General features: G+C 36.0%; 1 protein-coding gene across 4 annotated transcripts in view; it reads left to right on the top strand.

The window, feature by feature from the left end:
• The window catches only part of CEP57 (centrosomal protein 57), a 46,482-nt gene that overhangs the window by 21,181 nt on the left and 12,163 nt on the right, over positions 1 to 13,138 (top strand). For all 4 annotated transcript variants that reach the window (XM_025419210.3, XM_025419211.3, XM_025419208.3 and 1 more), the window contains exons 3-8: positions 646 to 825; positions 1,211 to 1,332; positions 2,779 to 2,895; positions 3,507 to 3,584; positions 7,732 to 7,839; positions 8,349 to 8,426. In XM_025419210.3, the coding sequence (XP_025274995.1) occupies positions 646 to 825; positions 1,211 to 1,332; positions 2,779 to 2,895; positions 3,507 to 3,584; positions 7,732 to 7,839; positions 8,349 to 8,426 (683 nt within the window). The remainder of the gene's footprint in view (positions 1 to 645; positions 826 to 1,210; positions 1,333 to 2,778; positions 2,896 to 3,506; positions 3,585 to 7,731; positions 7,840 to 8,348; positions 8,427 to 13,138) is intronic.

Genomic DNA, 13,138 nt, shown 5'->3' with positions numbered 1-13,138 from the left:
AGGATGCCCGGGTGACCCAGTTGGTTAAGCATGTCTTTGGCTCAGTTCAGGGTCCCAGTCCTGGAATGAAGCCCCAGTCCAGCTTCCTGCTCATCAGAGAGTTTACTCTCTCTCTCTCTCTCTCTCTGCCTCTCCCCACTACAAGTTCTCTCTGTCAAAAAAATAAATCTTTAAAAAAATTTTTTTCCTATATAATGAAAAATTGAGATTATAAAAAATAGTCCTTTTTTGTGCTTATCTTTAACTCTACAATTGGATTCTGCATGCGATCTTATTATTGAAACAAGAGATTGATGGTTGATGTACTTTTGGACAATTATGAATTTTGTATGATTAGTTAAATATTTTTACCATTTTATGAAATCTTTAAAATGTTTTACCATTATAATTTGTTTTTTTTAAGTACCTAGAGTGTATCAGAGACTCAGAAGATGTCTCTAAATCGATTTTTTTTAAAACAATTATATGGCAGTAATTAACATTTCATTTTTCCCAAAGAATGATTCTCCCCTGAGCCCACCCATATTTTATTTTTTATTTAGATGAGTTTTTTTTTTTTAATTGAACTTTCTCCATGTAGTTACATTATTCATGTTTGGTGAGTAGTAGTTATGTAATTACATTATTCATGTTTGGATTTGGCAGCCATATTTTCTGCTCTGAAGAATCTTCAAGATAAGATTCGACGCTTAGAACTTGAAAGGATTCAGGCAGAAGAAAGTGTGAAAACCTTGTCTAGAGAAACAATTGAATATAAGAAAGTATTGGATGAACAGATACAAGAAAGAGAGAATTCAAAGAATGAGGAGTCAAAGCACAATCAAGGTTCGTTTAATTATGAAGGAGGTGAAACCTACAAATACACAAAATACAAAATGAAATACACAAAATAAGTATTGTACGATTATTCTAAAAGCAATTTGACATTAGTGTTTTCTAGTAGTCAGTGCCTTTGGGCACTCTGGAATTGGGTTTTATACTCAAGTGCGTTTTGAAGAACAAGTGCTGATGGTCCTGTATTATATTTACTGACTAAATTCAAGACAGATTGGACTAGCATCTAGAGAGAAAATGACTTAGGTCATCTGAATAGGCTTCTAGAGCTACTGGAAAGTGTTGTATTTACAGTAGAGTTAATTCCCATTAAATAGCTTGTTACAGCTGTTCTGTGCGTGAGCTAATTTCTGCTTTTCTTACATATTCTCTTTAGAACTGACATCTCAGTTGTTAGCTGCAGAAAATAAATGTAATCTTTTAGAAAAACAGTTGGAATACATGCGCAATATGATAAAGCACGCAGAAATGGAAAGAACGTCTGTGTTAGAAAAACAGGTATGGTGCCACAGATTCGTTTTCAAGAACAGTTAGTTATGAAAATTAGACTGATCTAAAGATCTTTTTTCTCAGTGAAGACTAATGGTTCTATTATAATAATCATTTTCCCTTTTATCCTAATCACTAATAGTGATTCATCTTGAGAAACAACTACTGTAAGCTTTTGAGGAAAAATGTAATTTGTTTTTTTAGCATAGCTATAAAGAGGTTTCCTTTTTGGATGACCCTCATACTCCCTGCCATATCTTCTCTATACAGCTTTTATAGCTTCTGGCTTTTGAACAATTTAACAGCCCAAGATGGAAATTACTTGGAATCATTTATAAGGAGGGGAAGAGGATAGTTCAATCTGCCACATGATTGGAAATGGTAAAACACTATATACAGTAATACAGTAATTCTTTTCATTGGGATATTCCAGTTCTTAGGTTAGAAAGCATCTGTAAGAGAAGATTAAAATGTTTTGATTAAGGCAGCCCCAGTGGCTCAGCGGTTTAGCACCGCCTTCAGTCCAGGGCATGATCCTGGAGAATCTGGGATCGAGTTCCGCATCGGGATCCCTGCATGGAGCCTTCTTCTCCCTCTACCTGTGTCTCTGTCTCTGTCTCTCTCTGTCTCTCATGAATAAATAAAATACTTTTTAAAAAATAAATAAATGTTTTGATTGATATATCTATTATGCATATATAATGTCTTTGAATTAATAACTTTCATTAGTATAAATTTGGTATTTAAGAATGGTTCCAATACTGGAAATAAAATGATTTATTTTTAAGGGCAGTAACTGTCCACTAAAGTGGTTTGGAGGGATTTCGTAGTTGACACAAATTCCTGGGAAAATTACTATATTTTGTCTTATTCAGATTTTCTGTTAGTATGACACATAACTGCCATAATCTTGTAGATGAAGATATATTTAGTTTATAAATTCAGGTACTTGGTGTTTTGCCTTTTTACCAATAGATCTCAATTTAGCCTAGTTTAATGGTTCACCCTGTGACTGTCAGGTGGCAGTGTTTTCAAAGCCTTGACATTAAACTTCAAAAAAAAAATTATAGGTTTTTTGCATAGAATTCAGAGGGAGTATAAATGATAGATACAAAACCCATGAATATTGCCTTAATTTAGATATTAACTGTGTAAGAGAACCAGACTCATTGAAAATAATAGTCCATATATATCTAATAAACCCCTGCTATCCCAGAGTGTAATGGAAGCCTCAGTATATGCAACCAAATGTTATAAAATATATGGTAAGAACAGGATTCCACTTGTATTTTTTTGTTTCTCCCTGTGGTATCATCTTAATATTGTTATCCTAGAATTTCTCTATAGTACCTAAGTGGTTCTATGAAAGGCCAAATATAGTATATAGCATATGCCCAGTGTCAGTTGTTTTTTGTTTTGTCACATTATCATGCTATGTTTAATACTGTTCCCTAGGTTTCCCTTGAAAGAGAACGACAACATGATCAAACACATGTGCAGAGCCAGCTGGAAAAGCTGGATCTTCTTGAACAGGAGTATAACAAACTTACCACAATGCAGGCCCTGGCAGAAGTCAGTAAATGTGTCTTTTACTCATCAGTGCATAATACTGGTTCTTTTATAAAATTGATCACTTTATAATACTGTATATTCGACGAACAGTGATCTTGTAGCAAAGGAATGTATTTTTTAAAGAAAAAATGTAAATTTGGAGGGAGTGTTCACATTTTATAATCTTGATGTACATAAGGAAGTAGTTCTTTTTTGAAAATGTTGGAGGCTTAAATGGTATTGAGCATCTTTAAGGCTTGTATTACTTGGCTTAAATTGTTCTTTTTAGTTTTCATTTCATTTCATAGTTTTAAATACTTGGGAAGTATTTAATACCGCTGAGATTAAGTTCCAAATTTAGCTTCCATGTAGCCTATATGGCTTCATATAGAACTGTGTTCTTTGGCCATAGATTTTACCCATAATTCTGTTCAGCTGATTCACAGATGACTGATAATGAATCACAAAGGAGAGTGTCATGGTTACTGGCCAGCACAGTGTCATTACTAGAGTGAACAGGCATATGTTTACCATGCTAAAATTGTATAGCACATTACTGTGTTTCTGTATTACAATTTTACATGATGACACAAAGTCTTTTCACTAACCACTTTTAATATTTTTATCACTAGAAAAAAATGCAAGAGTTGGAAGCAAAACTCCGGGAAGAACAACAGGAAAGGAAACGTATGCAAGTTAAGGCAGCCCAGGTGAGTTGCAGTGTCAGCAGGTTGGCTCCTCACATTTCATTCTTCATAAGCAAAAGATTGATTGTGGGCTTCTTAGATTATATTTTGGAAAAGTCCAACATATAAATTGTCAGAAATAGATGAATATGGAAAATTATAAACCTTTATTTTTAAAGGGAGAGAGTAAAAGTTGAGCAATTTTTTAGAGTTGTCCAAATTATGGGGTTTCAATCAGCATTTAAAAAAATCAATTAAAAACATAAAAGATAGTATACATAAGATAATAATCATGTAAAATGTCTCACAGGAGTTGCTACTGGAAATGTTTGAAAGCCATCGTGTAGTTTTCTCACACATTTTCCTTTTCCTTGGTGGCTTCAAAACACCAGGACAGAAATTGAAGTAATGGGCTGGCCCAGTAGCTAGTGACCCATACTAACCCACAAGAGCTACCATATGAGGGGAGCGAGGTCTGTTTGCTCCTAGTCTTTGATTTATTGGCTATCAGCCAGAATAGATGAGGCGGTGTGAATTCACAGAAACATGGCGTTTATATATACCACCCAGAACTGGGTTTCTAAAAGATACACTAATAGTTTTGTTCCCAGTAAGTCGTACAGATAAGCACCTTGTTTGTAACTGAAGACTCTCTTAAGAGCTTATTTCTTCAGATACCTCTTATATATTGCCCTCCCACTTCCAAAGTCTTTAAGTTTTACATTTGTTTGTATCTTTTTTTTACCCTGTTAACACAAGAAGCAAGACTTAACTCTAAACCAGTTAGGAACGGAGGCTGTGCAGTTCAGGCTGCAGCCAGATGCCAGCAGTGCCCCGAGCTCAGTTTGTACATAGGCTTGCAGGACCATAAACATCCTGTTATCACTTCCACAACTCATTGGTTTAACTTGTTCTCTTTCTATATTAAACCCAGTGTATTTCTTTCTCAAATATTTACCTTCTGATCAGTTTGTGGGTTTTGTTTTGTTTTGTTTTGCTTTTAGTGTGCTGAGTTATGTAGTCATGTGGCTTTATTTTTGATCACCAGTAAATCTTGAAATTACGTGGTTTCTCTGCCCATTCCACTTTAGGGTAGCCCTCTTTACTGTGTCTCCATTTCCTCAGTTGTAACATGCAAACTCGTGGATTGTGCTTTATATACATTGTGGTGGTGAGTTCTGTTGTATGTGAAATAAAAATAAAGCAAGTTCATTATCTTATGAATTTAATTTACAGTATTTGTGCTTTCTTTTTCACTTAGCAGGTATAAAGAAGGGACCAAATAGTTACTACTGGTAATACAGTAAAAAGTTTTGAGTTCTGATAGTTGAACACCATTATAGTGGAATGACAACGGAGACCGAACATGGTTCCAAGTCAAGCTGACTTTTTTTTTCCCCCCTAAGAATTTATTTATTTGAGAGAATCTGCACGTGAGCCCGGGGGATGGGGGTGTGTGAAGGAGGGGCAGAGGGAAAGGGAGAAAGAAGCAGACTCCCCACTGACTAATAGGGAGCCTGACACGGGGCTTGGTCCCAGGACCCCAAGATCATGCTCTGAGCTGAAGCTAGACACTTAACTGAGTGAGCCACCCAGGTGCCCCCAAGTCAAGCTAACCTTAACTTGTATAGTCTGGGGCAAGATATTTAACCATTCAGAGCTTGGATTACCATTGATGAAGTGATCTTCGTTTTATATCTTCCTAGTGTTGGAGAGATCAAACAGGAGAAAAGACAATGAAAGTACTTTAGAATAGTTAAAACTCTGCCACACAAATACGTAACCACAACCAGGAAGAACTAAATAAACTGGAAGTTAAAACATTTAAAAAGAAATTGTTCTTTTTATGCTATTCAAACTCATTGGCCTCATAGGTTTTCCAGAGTAGTGTTTTTTTTTCCAGGGTAGTAATTTTATGTTCAATGAATCCTGTCCAGTTTACTGTATATAAAGCATTATTAGATGTGTGGGAATATAGGTGCTCCTGAGGGGAGACATCCCTCCATTCTTTTTTTTTTTTTTTTTTAAGATTTTTTTTCTTTTTGTTTTGTATATTTTTTATTGGAGTTCTGTTTGCTAACATATAGCATAACACCCAATGCTCATCCCGTCAAGTGCCCCCCTCAGTGCCCATCACCAAGTCACCTCAACCCCCTACCCACCTCCCTTTCCACTACCCCTTGTTCATTTCCCAGAGTTAGAGGAGTCTCTCATGTGCTGTCACCCTCACTGATATTTTCCACTCATTTTCTCTCCTTTCCCCTTTATTCTCTTTCACTATTTTTTATATTCCCCAAATGAATGAGACCGTATAATGTTTGTCCTTGTCCAGTTGACTTATTTCACTCGGCATAATACCCTCCAGTTCCATTCATGTTGAAGCAAATGGTGGGTATTTGTTGTTTCTAATGGCTGAGGAATATTCCATTGTATACGTATACCACATCTTCTTTATCCATTCATCTTTCGATGGGCACCGAGGCTCCTTCCATTTATTTTTATTTATTTATTCATGAGAGAGAGAGAGAGAGAGAGGAAGAGACACAGGCAGAGGGAGAAGCAGGCTCCATGCAGGAAGCCTAACGTGGGACTCGATCCCGGGTCTCCAGGATCAAACCCTGGGCTGAAGGCGGCGCGGTGCTAAACCACTGAGCCACCCGGGCTGCCCACATCCCTCCATTCTTTTGTCTCTGAATAGATTTCTGTGCTTCAAGAATGCAGTCATTGTGGGAAATGTTAGTATTCTCGGTATTTATTTAGTCCATTGGTTCCGAACTCCATCATAATTTCCTGGGGAACATTAACAATGAGAAGATCATGACAATCTGAATATTCCTCATGAACTCCAAATGATTTTGATACACAGGCTGGTTTCAAAACCACTATTGTAGACAAATCCACAGGTGTAAATGTTTTTTCTTTTAGGAAATCTGAACATTAGGCAGCCCGGGTGGCTCAGTGGTTTAGCGCCGCCTTCAGCCCAGGGTTTGATCCTGGAGACCCGGGATCGAGTCCCACGTCAGGCTTCCTGCATGGAGCCTGTTTCTCCCGCTGCCTGTGTCTCTGCCTCTGTGTGTGTGTGTGTGTGTGTGTGTGTTGTGAATAAAGATTTTATTTAAAATCTTAAAAAAAAAAAGGGAAATCTGAACATTGATTTAGGGAAGGTACCAGTCCTTGTTTGAAATCCCTAGTAATTGGCTTTGGAATTTCTACTATGTGCATAGGGAACTATTTTAAAACTAATGTAGTTTTACTAAACTTCTGGAGAAAAGGGGCATGATAGCATTTGCTGTGATACACCTTTTAGTTCTTTCGGACATAAATTTCCAGTTGCTTTTTCTTACATTCTAAGAGTGAGTTTTTAAATAGGAAGAAATGTATTTTGCCCTCCAGCTGCTTTGTGTCTGGCACTGATGAAATTGCCATGTGTAAAAAAGAACATAACAAAGCTTTGGTTTGGAGTTATATATTACATTGATCACCTTAGGCTTAATTTATGGAACAACCACAAATAATGGAGCTAAAGGGTTCCAATCTAAAAAAAAAAAAAAAAGAAAAAAAAAAGAAGATAAATTATAAATAACACCACATTTCAAGATAAAATGAGAGACTTATATTGATTTAAAATATTTGGTGGGGGGATCCCTGGGTGGCGCAGCGGTTTGGCGCCTGCCTTTGGCCCAGGGCGCGATCCTGGAGACCCTGGATCGAATCCCACGTCGGGTTCCCGGTGCATGGAGCCTGCTTCTCCCTCTGCCTGTGGCTCTGCCTCTCTCTCTCTCTCTCTCTCTGTGACTATCATAAATAAATAAAAATTTAAAAAAAATAAATAAATAAAAAATAAAATATTTGGTGGGGATCCCTGGGTGGCTCAGCGGTTTAGCGCCTGCCTTTGGCCCAGGGCGCGATCCTGGAGTCCTGGATCGAGTCCTGTGTCGGGCTCCCGGCATAGAGCCTGCTTCTCCCTCTGCCTGTGTCTCTGCCTCTCTCTCTCTCTCTCTCTCTCTCTCTGTCTCTCATGAATAAATAAATAAATAAATCTTTAAAAAAAATTAAATATTGACAATTTACACAGCTTTTTTCAGTCAGATACTATCGGATTTAAATCTCAAATTTAAATAATAGCTCTTATTTCTATAGCATTAACTTTACACTGCTGTATTTTTCTTAGTTGCAGACTGGGCTAGAAGCAAATAGAATTATTTTTGAAGATAAGACAACTCCATATGTTCCCAGTGCAAGAAGAGTTAAAAAAAAGAAGTCAAAACCACCTGAAAAGGTATGAAAACAGGACCAGTAAGTCAAAGTGCTGATTTATGTGAAAATGCTCATAAAACAATGTGGTACATCAAACTTGGATGAGAAAAATCTCTTTCATTCAATTTCTCCATTGGGAAGATGGAAATAAGTAATATCTACTTAGGAATTTTTATCTTGATAATATGTATGAAAATTTTTGGAACCGCAAAACACATACAAATCTTGACTATTCAGTACTGCATTAATGACCTTTTATTCTTCACATGTCTTTAGACATATGTGACTATACATGCATTACATATATACACACTATTTCTTTACTGAGATTAATTGCTATTTTAGCAGGTACTATTTTTTCCTTCCTACCCTTTGCTAGGCTAAGGATGCATTGTCAAATATTATTAGGAGCTTGAGAACATTCCAGTATCGATGAAGCAAGTAGCCCAGCACTAAGCTGAAATTTCAGGCTTGTTGTGTATGGTTAGTTTTTATCACCATGTGAGTAAACTTGTTTTTCTTTCCATTCAGAAAAGTTCTAGGAACTATTTTGCTGTACAACCACATTATAGATTATGCTTGGGGGATATGCCGTTTGTAGCTGGAAAGGTAAGTTGGTCAAAGTCTGAATTTTTTTTTTCTTTACAACTTAGTAATTTGAGTTTAAAAAACTCCTACACCTGTATGCCTGTAAATGGGGAAAACATTTTTCTGCCCTTTTACCAATATGGATCCTAGTGATGTGAGAAAGAGATGGAAAGTTTTATGGGACTGGAAGAGCAGGAAAGAGACTAGGGGGACTTTAAGGCAGATAAAACGTATGTGCAAGGAAATATAAGTAGATATTTAAATAAATAGAAATCACATCCTGCTTGTCCTCACATGCATATTACTTACAGAACTCATTCTCCAAGAAGTAGTTACAAATAGACTTGAATCTTAGATTCCTTCAGTGTCTAAATGTAGAGATGATAATTTTGTCAAATATCAGCAAGTACTGAGTAATTTCAATAAATGCTTAACACTGTGTTAGTTTAGGGGCTCCTGGGTGGCTCAGTCAGTTGAGCGGCTGACTCTTGATTTCAGCTCAGGTCTGATCAGAGCGTCCTGGGATCAAGCCCCACATTGGGCACTGCACTCAGCTGGCAGTCTACTTCAGATTCTCTCTCCCTCTCCTGCCTTTTTCCCACTTACTCCCTAAAATAAATAAATATATCTTTAAAAATATATATATATAAATAAATATAAAATTTATATATAAATATAAAATTTATATATAAATAAACATAAAAATATATATATATGGGATGCCCAGGTGGCTCAGTGGTTGAGCACCTGCCTTTTGCTCAGGTCATGATCCTGGGCTTCCTGCATGGAGCCTGCTTCTCCCTCTGCCTGTGTCTCTGCCTCTCTCTGTGTCTCTCATGAATAAGTAAATAAAATCTTAAAAAAAATTACATCTGATGAGACTCAATAATACATTTCTAGGCCACTTTATTTTAAAGTTCCTAAATAAGTTAAAACCTTTCACTGTTAATTTTCATTGTTCTTTTTCTGCTCTGCTGTCAGGGATCCACATGGAACAAAAGAGCCCTTGACTGTAGAGAAATTTTAAAACTTCTGAAAATAACTTTATCTTAATTCTTCACTCCTTACTCTATTCTAGGTTATGAACAAACACTTGTTTTCTTTAGGTATTCAGCATAGGATGTGTTTTAGGAGTTTCTTTTTTTTTTTTTTTTTTTTATTTATTTATTCATAGAGACACAACACAGTTAGAGAGAGAGGCAGAGACACAAGCAGAGGGAGAGCAGGCCCCACGCAGGGAGCCCAATGTGGGACTCGATCCCGGGTCTCCAGGATCACACCCTGGGCTGCAGGCAGCGCTAAACCGCTGTGCCACCGGGGCTGCTCTAGGAGTTTCTTTACCTCCTCATTGCTCTCTTCTTTTCTAAATGTGGTGTGACTAGCACTAAATAGAGACTTTGTCATGTTCTGGGAGTCTGCCAACTCAGCCTAGCATCATATTAATGTTCTGGGAGAAGCCACATCATCCCTTGCTCTCATTGATTTTAGAGTCAGTTGAAGTAACAGGTGTTTTCCTGAGTCTTTGCATTAGTCTTTGTAGGTCCTACATTTGTAGATTTAATTATCTTATACAATATTTGTAAGTAAGTGAGACTCTATAGGAATAGATTCACCCTATCCCACATTGCATTAGAATCTAGTTCAGTATTTTGTTATCCTGAAGTAAAGCTTTTGGTAATTCTCATTGAAGTTATTAACATAAAGGTTGAACAGATTAGGTTCAAAGACCAGTCTTTTCAACCTGAACTCTCCTTCTGAAGTTATTTGTACTCTTTGTGAAATATTTGTGTCCTCAAATTCTGTATTGTGAAGGGTCATTTTTTATTTTTAATTGTATGTTGTCATAGACCAGTACACTTACAAAATGCAAAAAAAAAAAAAAAAAAGATTTACTTAGAAAAATGAAATTAAAAAGATATAAAATGCACATCCTGAAAGCTAACTGTGCTTTTAATTTATATTACACTAATGATGGTGGTCATATTCTTTTCATGTGCTTATTTACCGTACATCTATCCTCTAGTGAAATATGTATCTACATTTCTTGCCCTTTTTTAACTGGCTTGTTTTTTTTACTGTTAGGGTTTGAGAGTTGTTTTGATATAAGTCATATATCAGACACATAGTTTGCAAATATATTCTCCCAGTCTTTCTCCCTCTTACACTGTTTTTTACAAAGCAGCTTTTTGTTTTGATGAAATCTAGTTAATTGAGATTTGTGTTTTTGTGGATTATGTCAGGTCTAATATGATCTTTGCCAGGACCAACATACTCTGGATTTTCACTTATGTTTCATATATATTCTATAATTTTATATTTTACATCTAAATCTATGATCCACTGGAAATGATTTGTATAGACAATATTAGCCTTGTTAAGTCAAGGTTTATTTTTTATTCTGTTCCATTGATATATGTGTTTATCTCTTTGCCAGTACCACACTGCTTTGATTATTGTGGCTTTTTTATATGTCGTAACATCAGGGAGAGTGATTCTTTATTATTCTTTTTCAAAATTGTTTCAGATATTCTAGTTTCTTTGCCTCTTCATATGAATTTTAGAATAAACTTGGCTCTATCTATTAAAAAATCTTGTTATAATTTTTATTGGAATTTCATTATACCCATAGATCAGCTTAGGAGAATTGATTGTTGAGTCTTCCAGACCATGAGTACAGTATCGCTTTTATTTAGATCTTTGATTTCTTTCATCAGTGTTTTGTGGATTCCAGCATATTGGTCCCTTGTCTTTTATTACATTTATACTCACATAATTGTTTTAGAGCAAATGTAAGTTGGATTTAGTTTTAATTTAGTTTCTGTGTGATCATTGCTAGTATATTTAGTTTTTATATGTTGAAGTTACATTCTGAGATTTCACTGAATTCACTTACTAGTCTTAATTTTTGGATTTTTTTAGGATTTTCTATGTAGAGAAGCATGTTATCTGTAAACAGGGACAGTTTTATTTTTTTAATTTGCATTGCCTTTCATTTCCTTTTTTGCCTTACTGCACTGGCTAGGATTTTCAGTATTACATTAAACAAGGATGATGAGAGTAGACATCGTTGCCTTCTTTCTGATCTTAAGTCCGGGGAAAGCATTAGCATTCAGTCTCACCAGTAGACATGATGTTAGCTATAGGTTGTTTGTCAGTGCTCTTTATCAGGCTAGAGGAAATTTCCTTCTGTTTCTACTTTGCTGGTACTGAGAGTACCCAGTAAGGCACTGGATTTTTTTTCAAATGCTTTTTCTTCATTAAATGATATGGTTATGGGTTTTTCTTTTTTACTGTTGAAAGTTACAACATTACTACATTACGTTGATCAATTTTTTAAAAAATAATTGAACTAGTCTTGAATTCCTGGAATAAACCCCACTTGGATACAGTATACATACTTCTTAGTATATAATGCTAGATTCAATTTGCTACCCAACAATAGAAAGTAGAATTTAAAAAATACATATTTAGCTTAGTATAGTGGTTTCCAAACCTGTCTGGTCAGAATCAACTGGTAGAATTAAAAGTATACATTTCCAAGCCTTGACCCCTGCACTGATCAGGTTTGGAGTCTGCCTAGGACTCTGCATTTTAAACAAGATGTCTAGATGATGCTTATGGAGCCAAGTTAGCCTAGGCATCTGTTGATGAAATAGTATGCTGAGACCATTGTTTAATATTCAAAACCAGAAATCTTGAGAAGGCTACCAGGTTTTTCCTATTGTTATTTATGTGACAAGGATAGACTTAGTACATCCTAGTATTTGAGGATAGAGAAATGAATATAATGACAGTCCCTAACACCTGGAAGTACATACACTGTTTAGTACATGAAATAAATATGCAAACACAATTGCAATCTATTGTGATAAACGCTATGATAGAAATGTTGTAGGTGATCTTAGAGTCAACTACTTATTTGGACCAATTCATTACCTGGAGGTTTTAAGGAAGTCTTTACAAGTTAATATATTTGAACTGGGTTTTAAAGATGGTAGAAATATTGGCCACACAAAAGAAATGACATGTGCAAATAAATATAGTTTCTTTAAGTAATGCAGATTTTCAAGGTAGAATTCAGATTCATCCGTTGTGTATAATACCCAGGGCTCATTACATCAAGTGCCCTCCTTAATGCCTGTTACCCTGTTAGACCATCCCTCCACTCCCCCTCCCCTCCAGCAACCCTCAGTTGTGTTTCCTATAGTTTGGTGACCCTAAAATGGTTTGCCTCCCTCTCCATTTTCACCTTATTTTATTTTTCCTTCTCTTCCCCTATGATCATCCGTTTTGTTTCTTAAGTTCTACATATGAGTGAAATCAAAATTGTCTTTCTCTGGCTGACTTATTTCACTTAGCATAATACCTTCTAGTTCCATTAGGGGATGATGGGACATACATAAAGCCAGGGAATATAAATTGCAGCTCAATGATGAAAGACTTTTTTCCTATGCTGAGGAGTGTAGACATTAGTGTTAGGTGGACTTAACATCGAATATTTCATAAGAGAAAAACCTGATACTACAATGAAGATATTTTAGGATAGCTGATAGCACTATGGAGTTAAGAGACTGAAGACACTGGTGGCAGGGAGGCCAATGGGATCTTCTTCCAATAGATAGTAAGGTGGTTGTAAGGGAATGACAGCAGGGTAGAGACTAAAGTGGAGTATAGATACTTAGAGGTTAAATGGGACTTGGTATTTGGATTTACTCTAGGAGATTTATATCATA

Source organism: Canis lupus, chromosome 21 (genome assembly GCF_003254725.2).
Source record: "Canis lupus dingo isolate Sandy chromosome 21, ASM325472v2, whole genome shotgun sequence".
Taxonomy (NCBI): domain Eukaryota; kingdom Metazoa; phylum Chordata; class Mammalia; order Carnivora; family Canidae; genus Canis; species Canis lupus.
The sequence above is the reverse complement of the archived record's forward strand: the minus strand, read 5'-3'. Positions and strand labels throughout refer to the sequence as shown.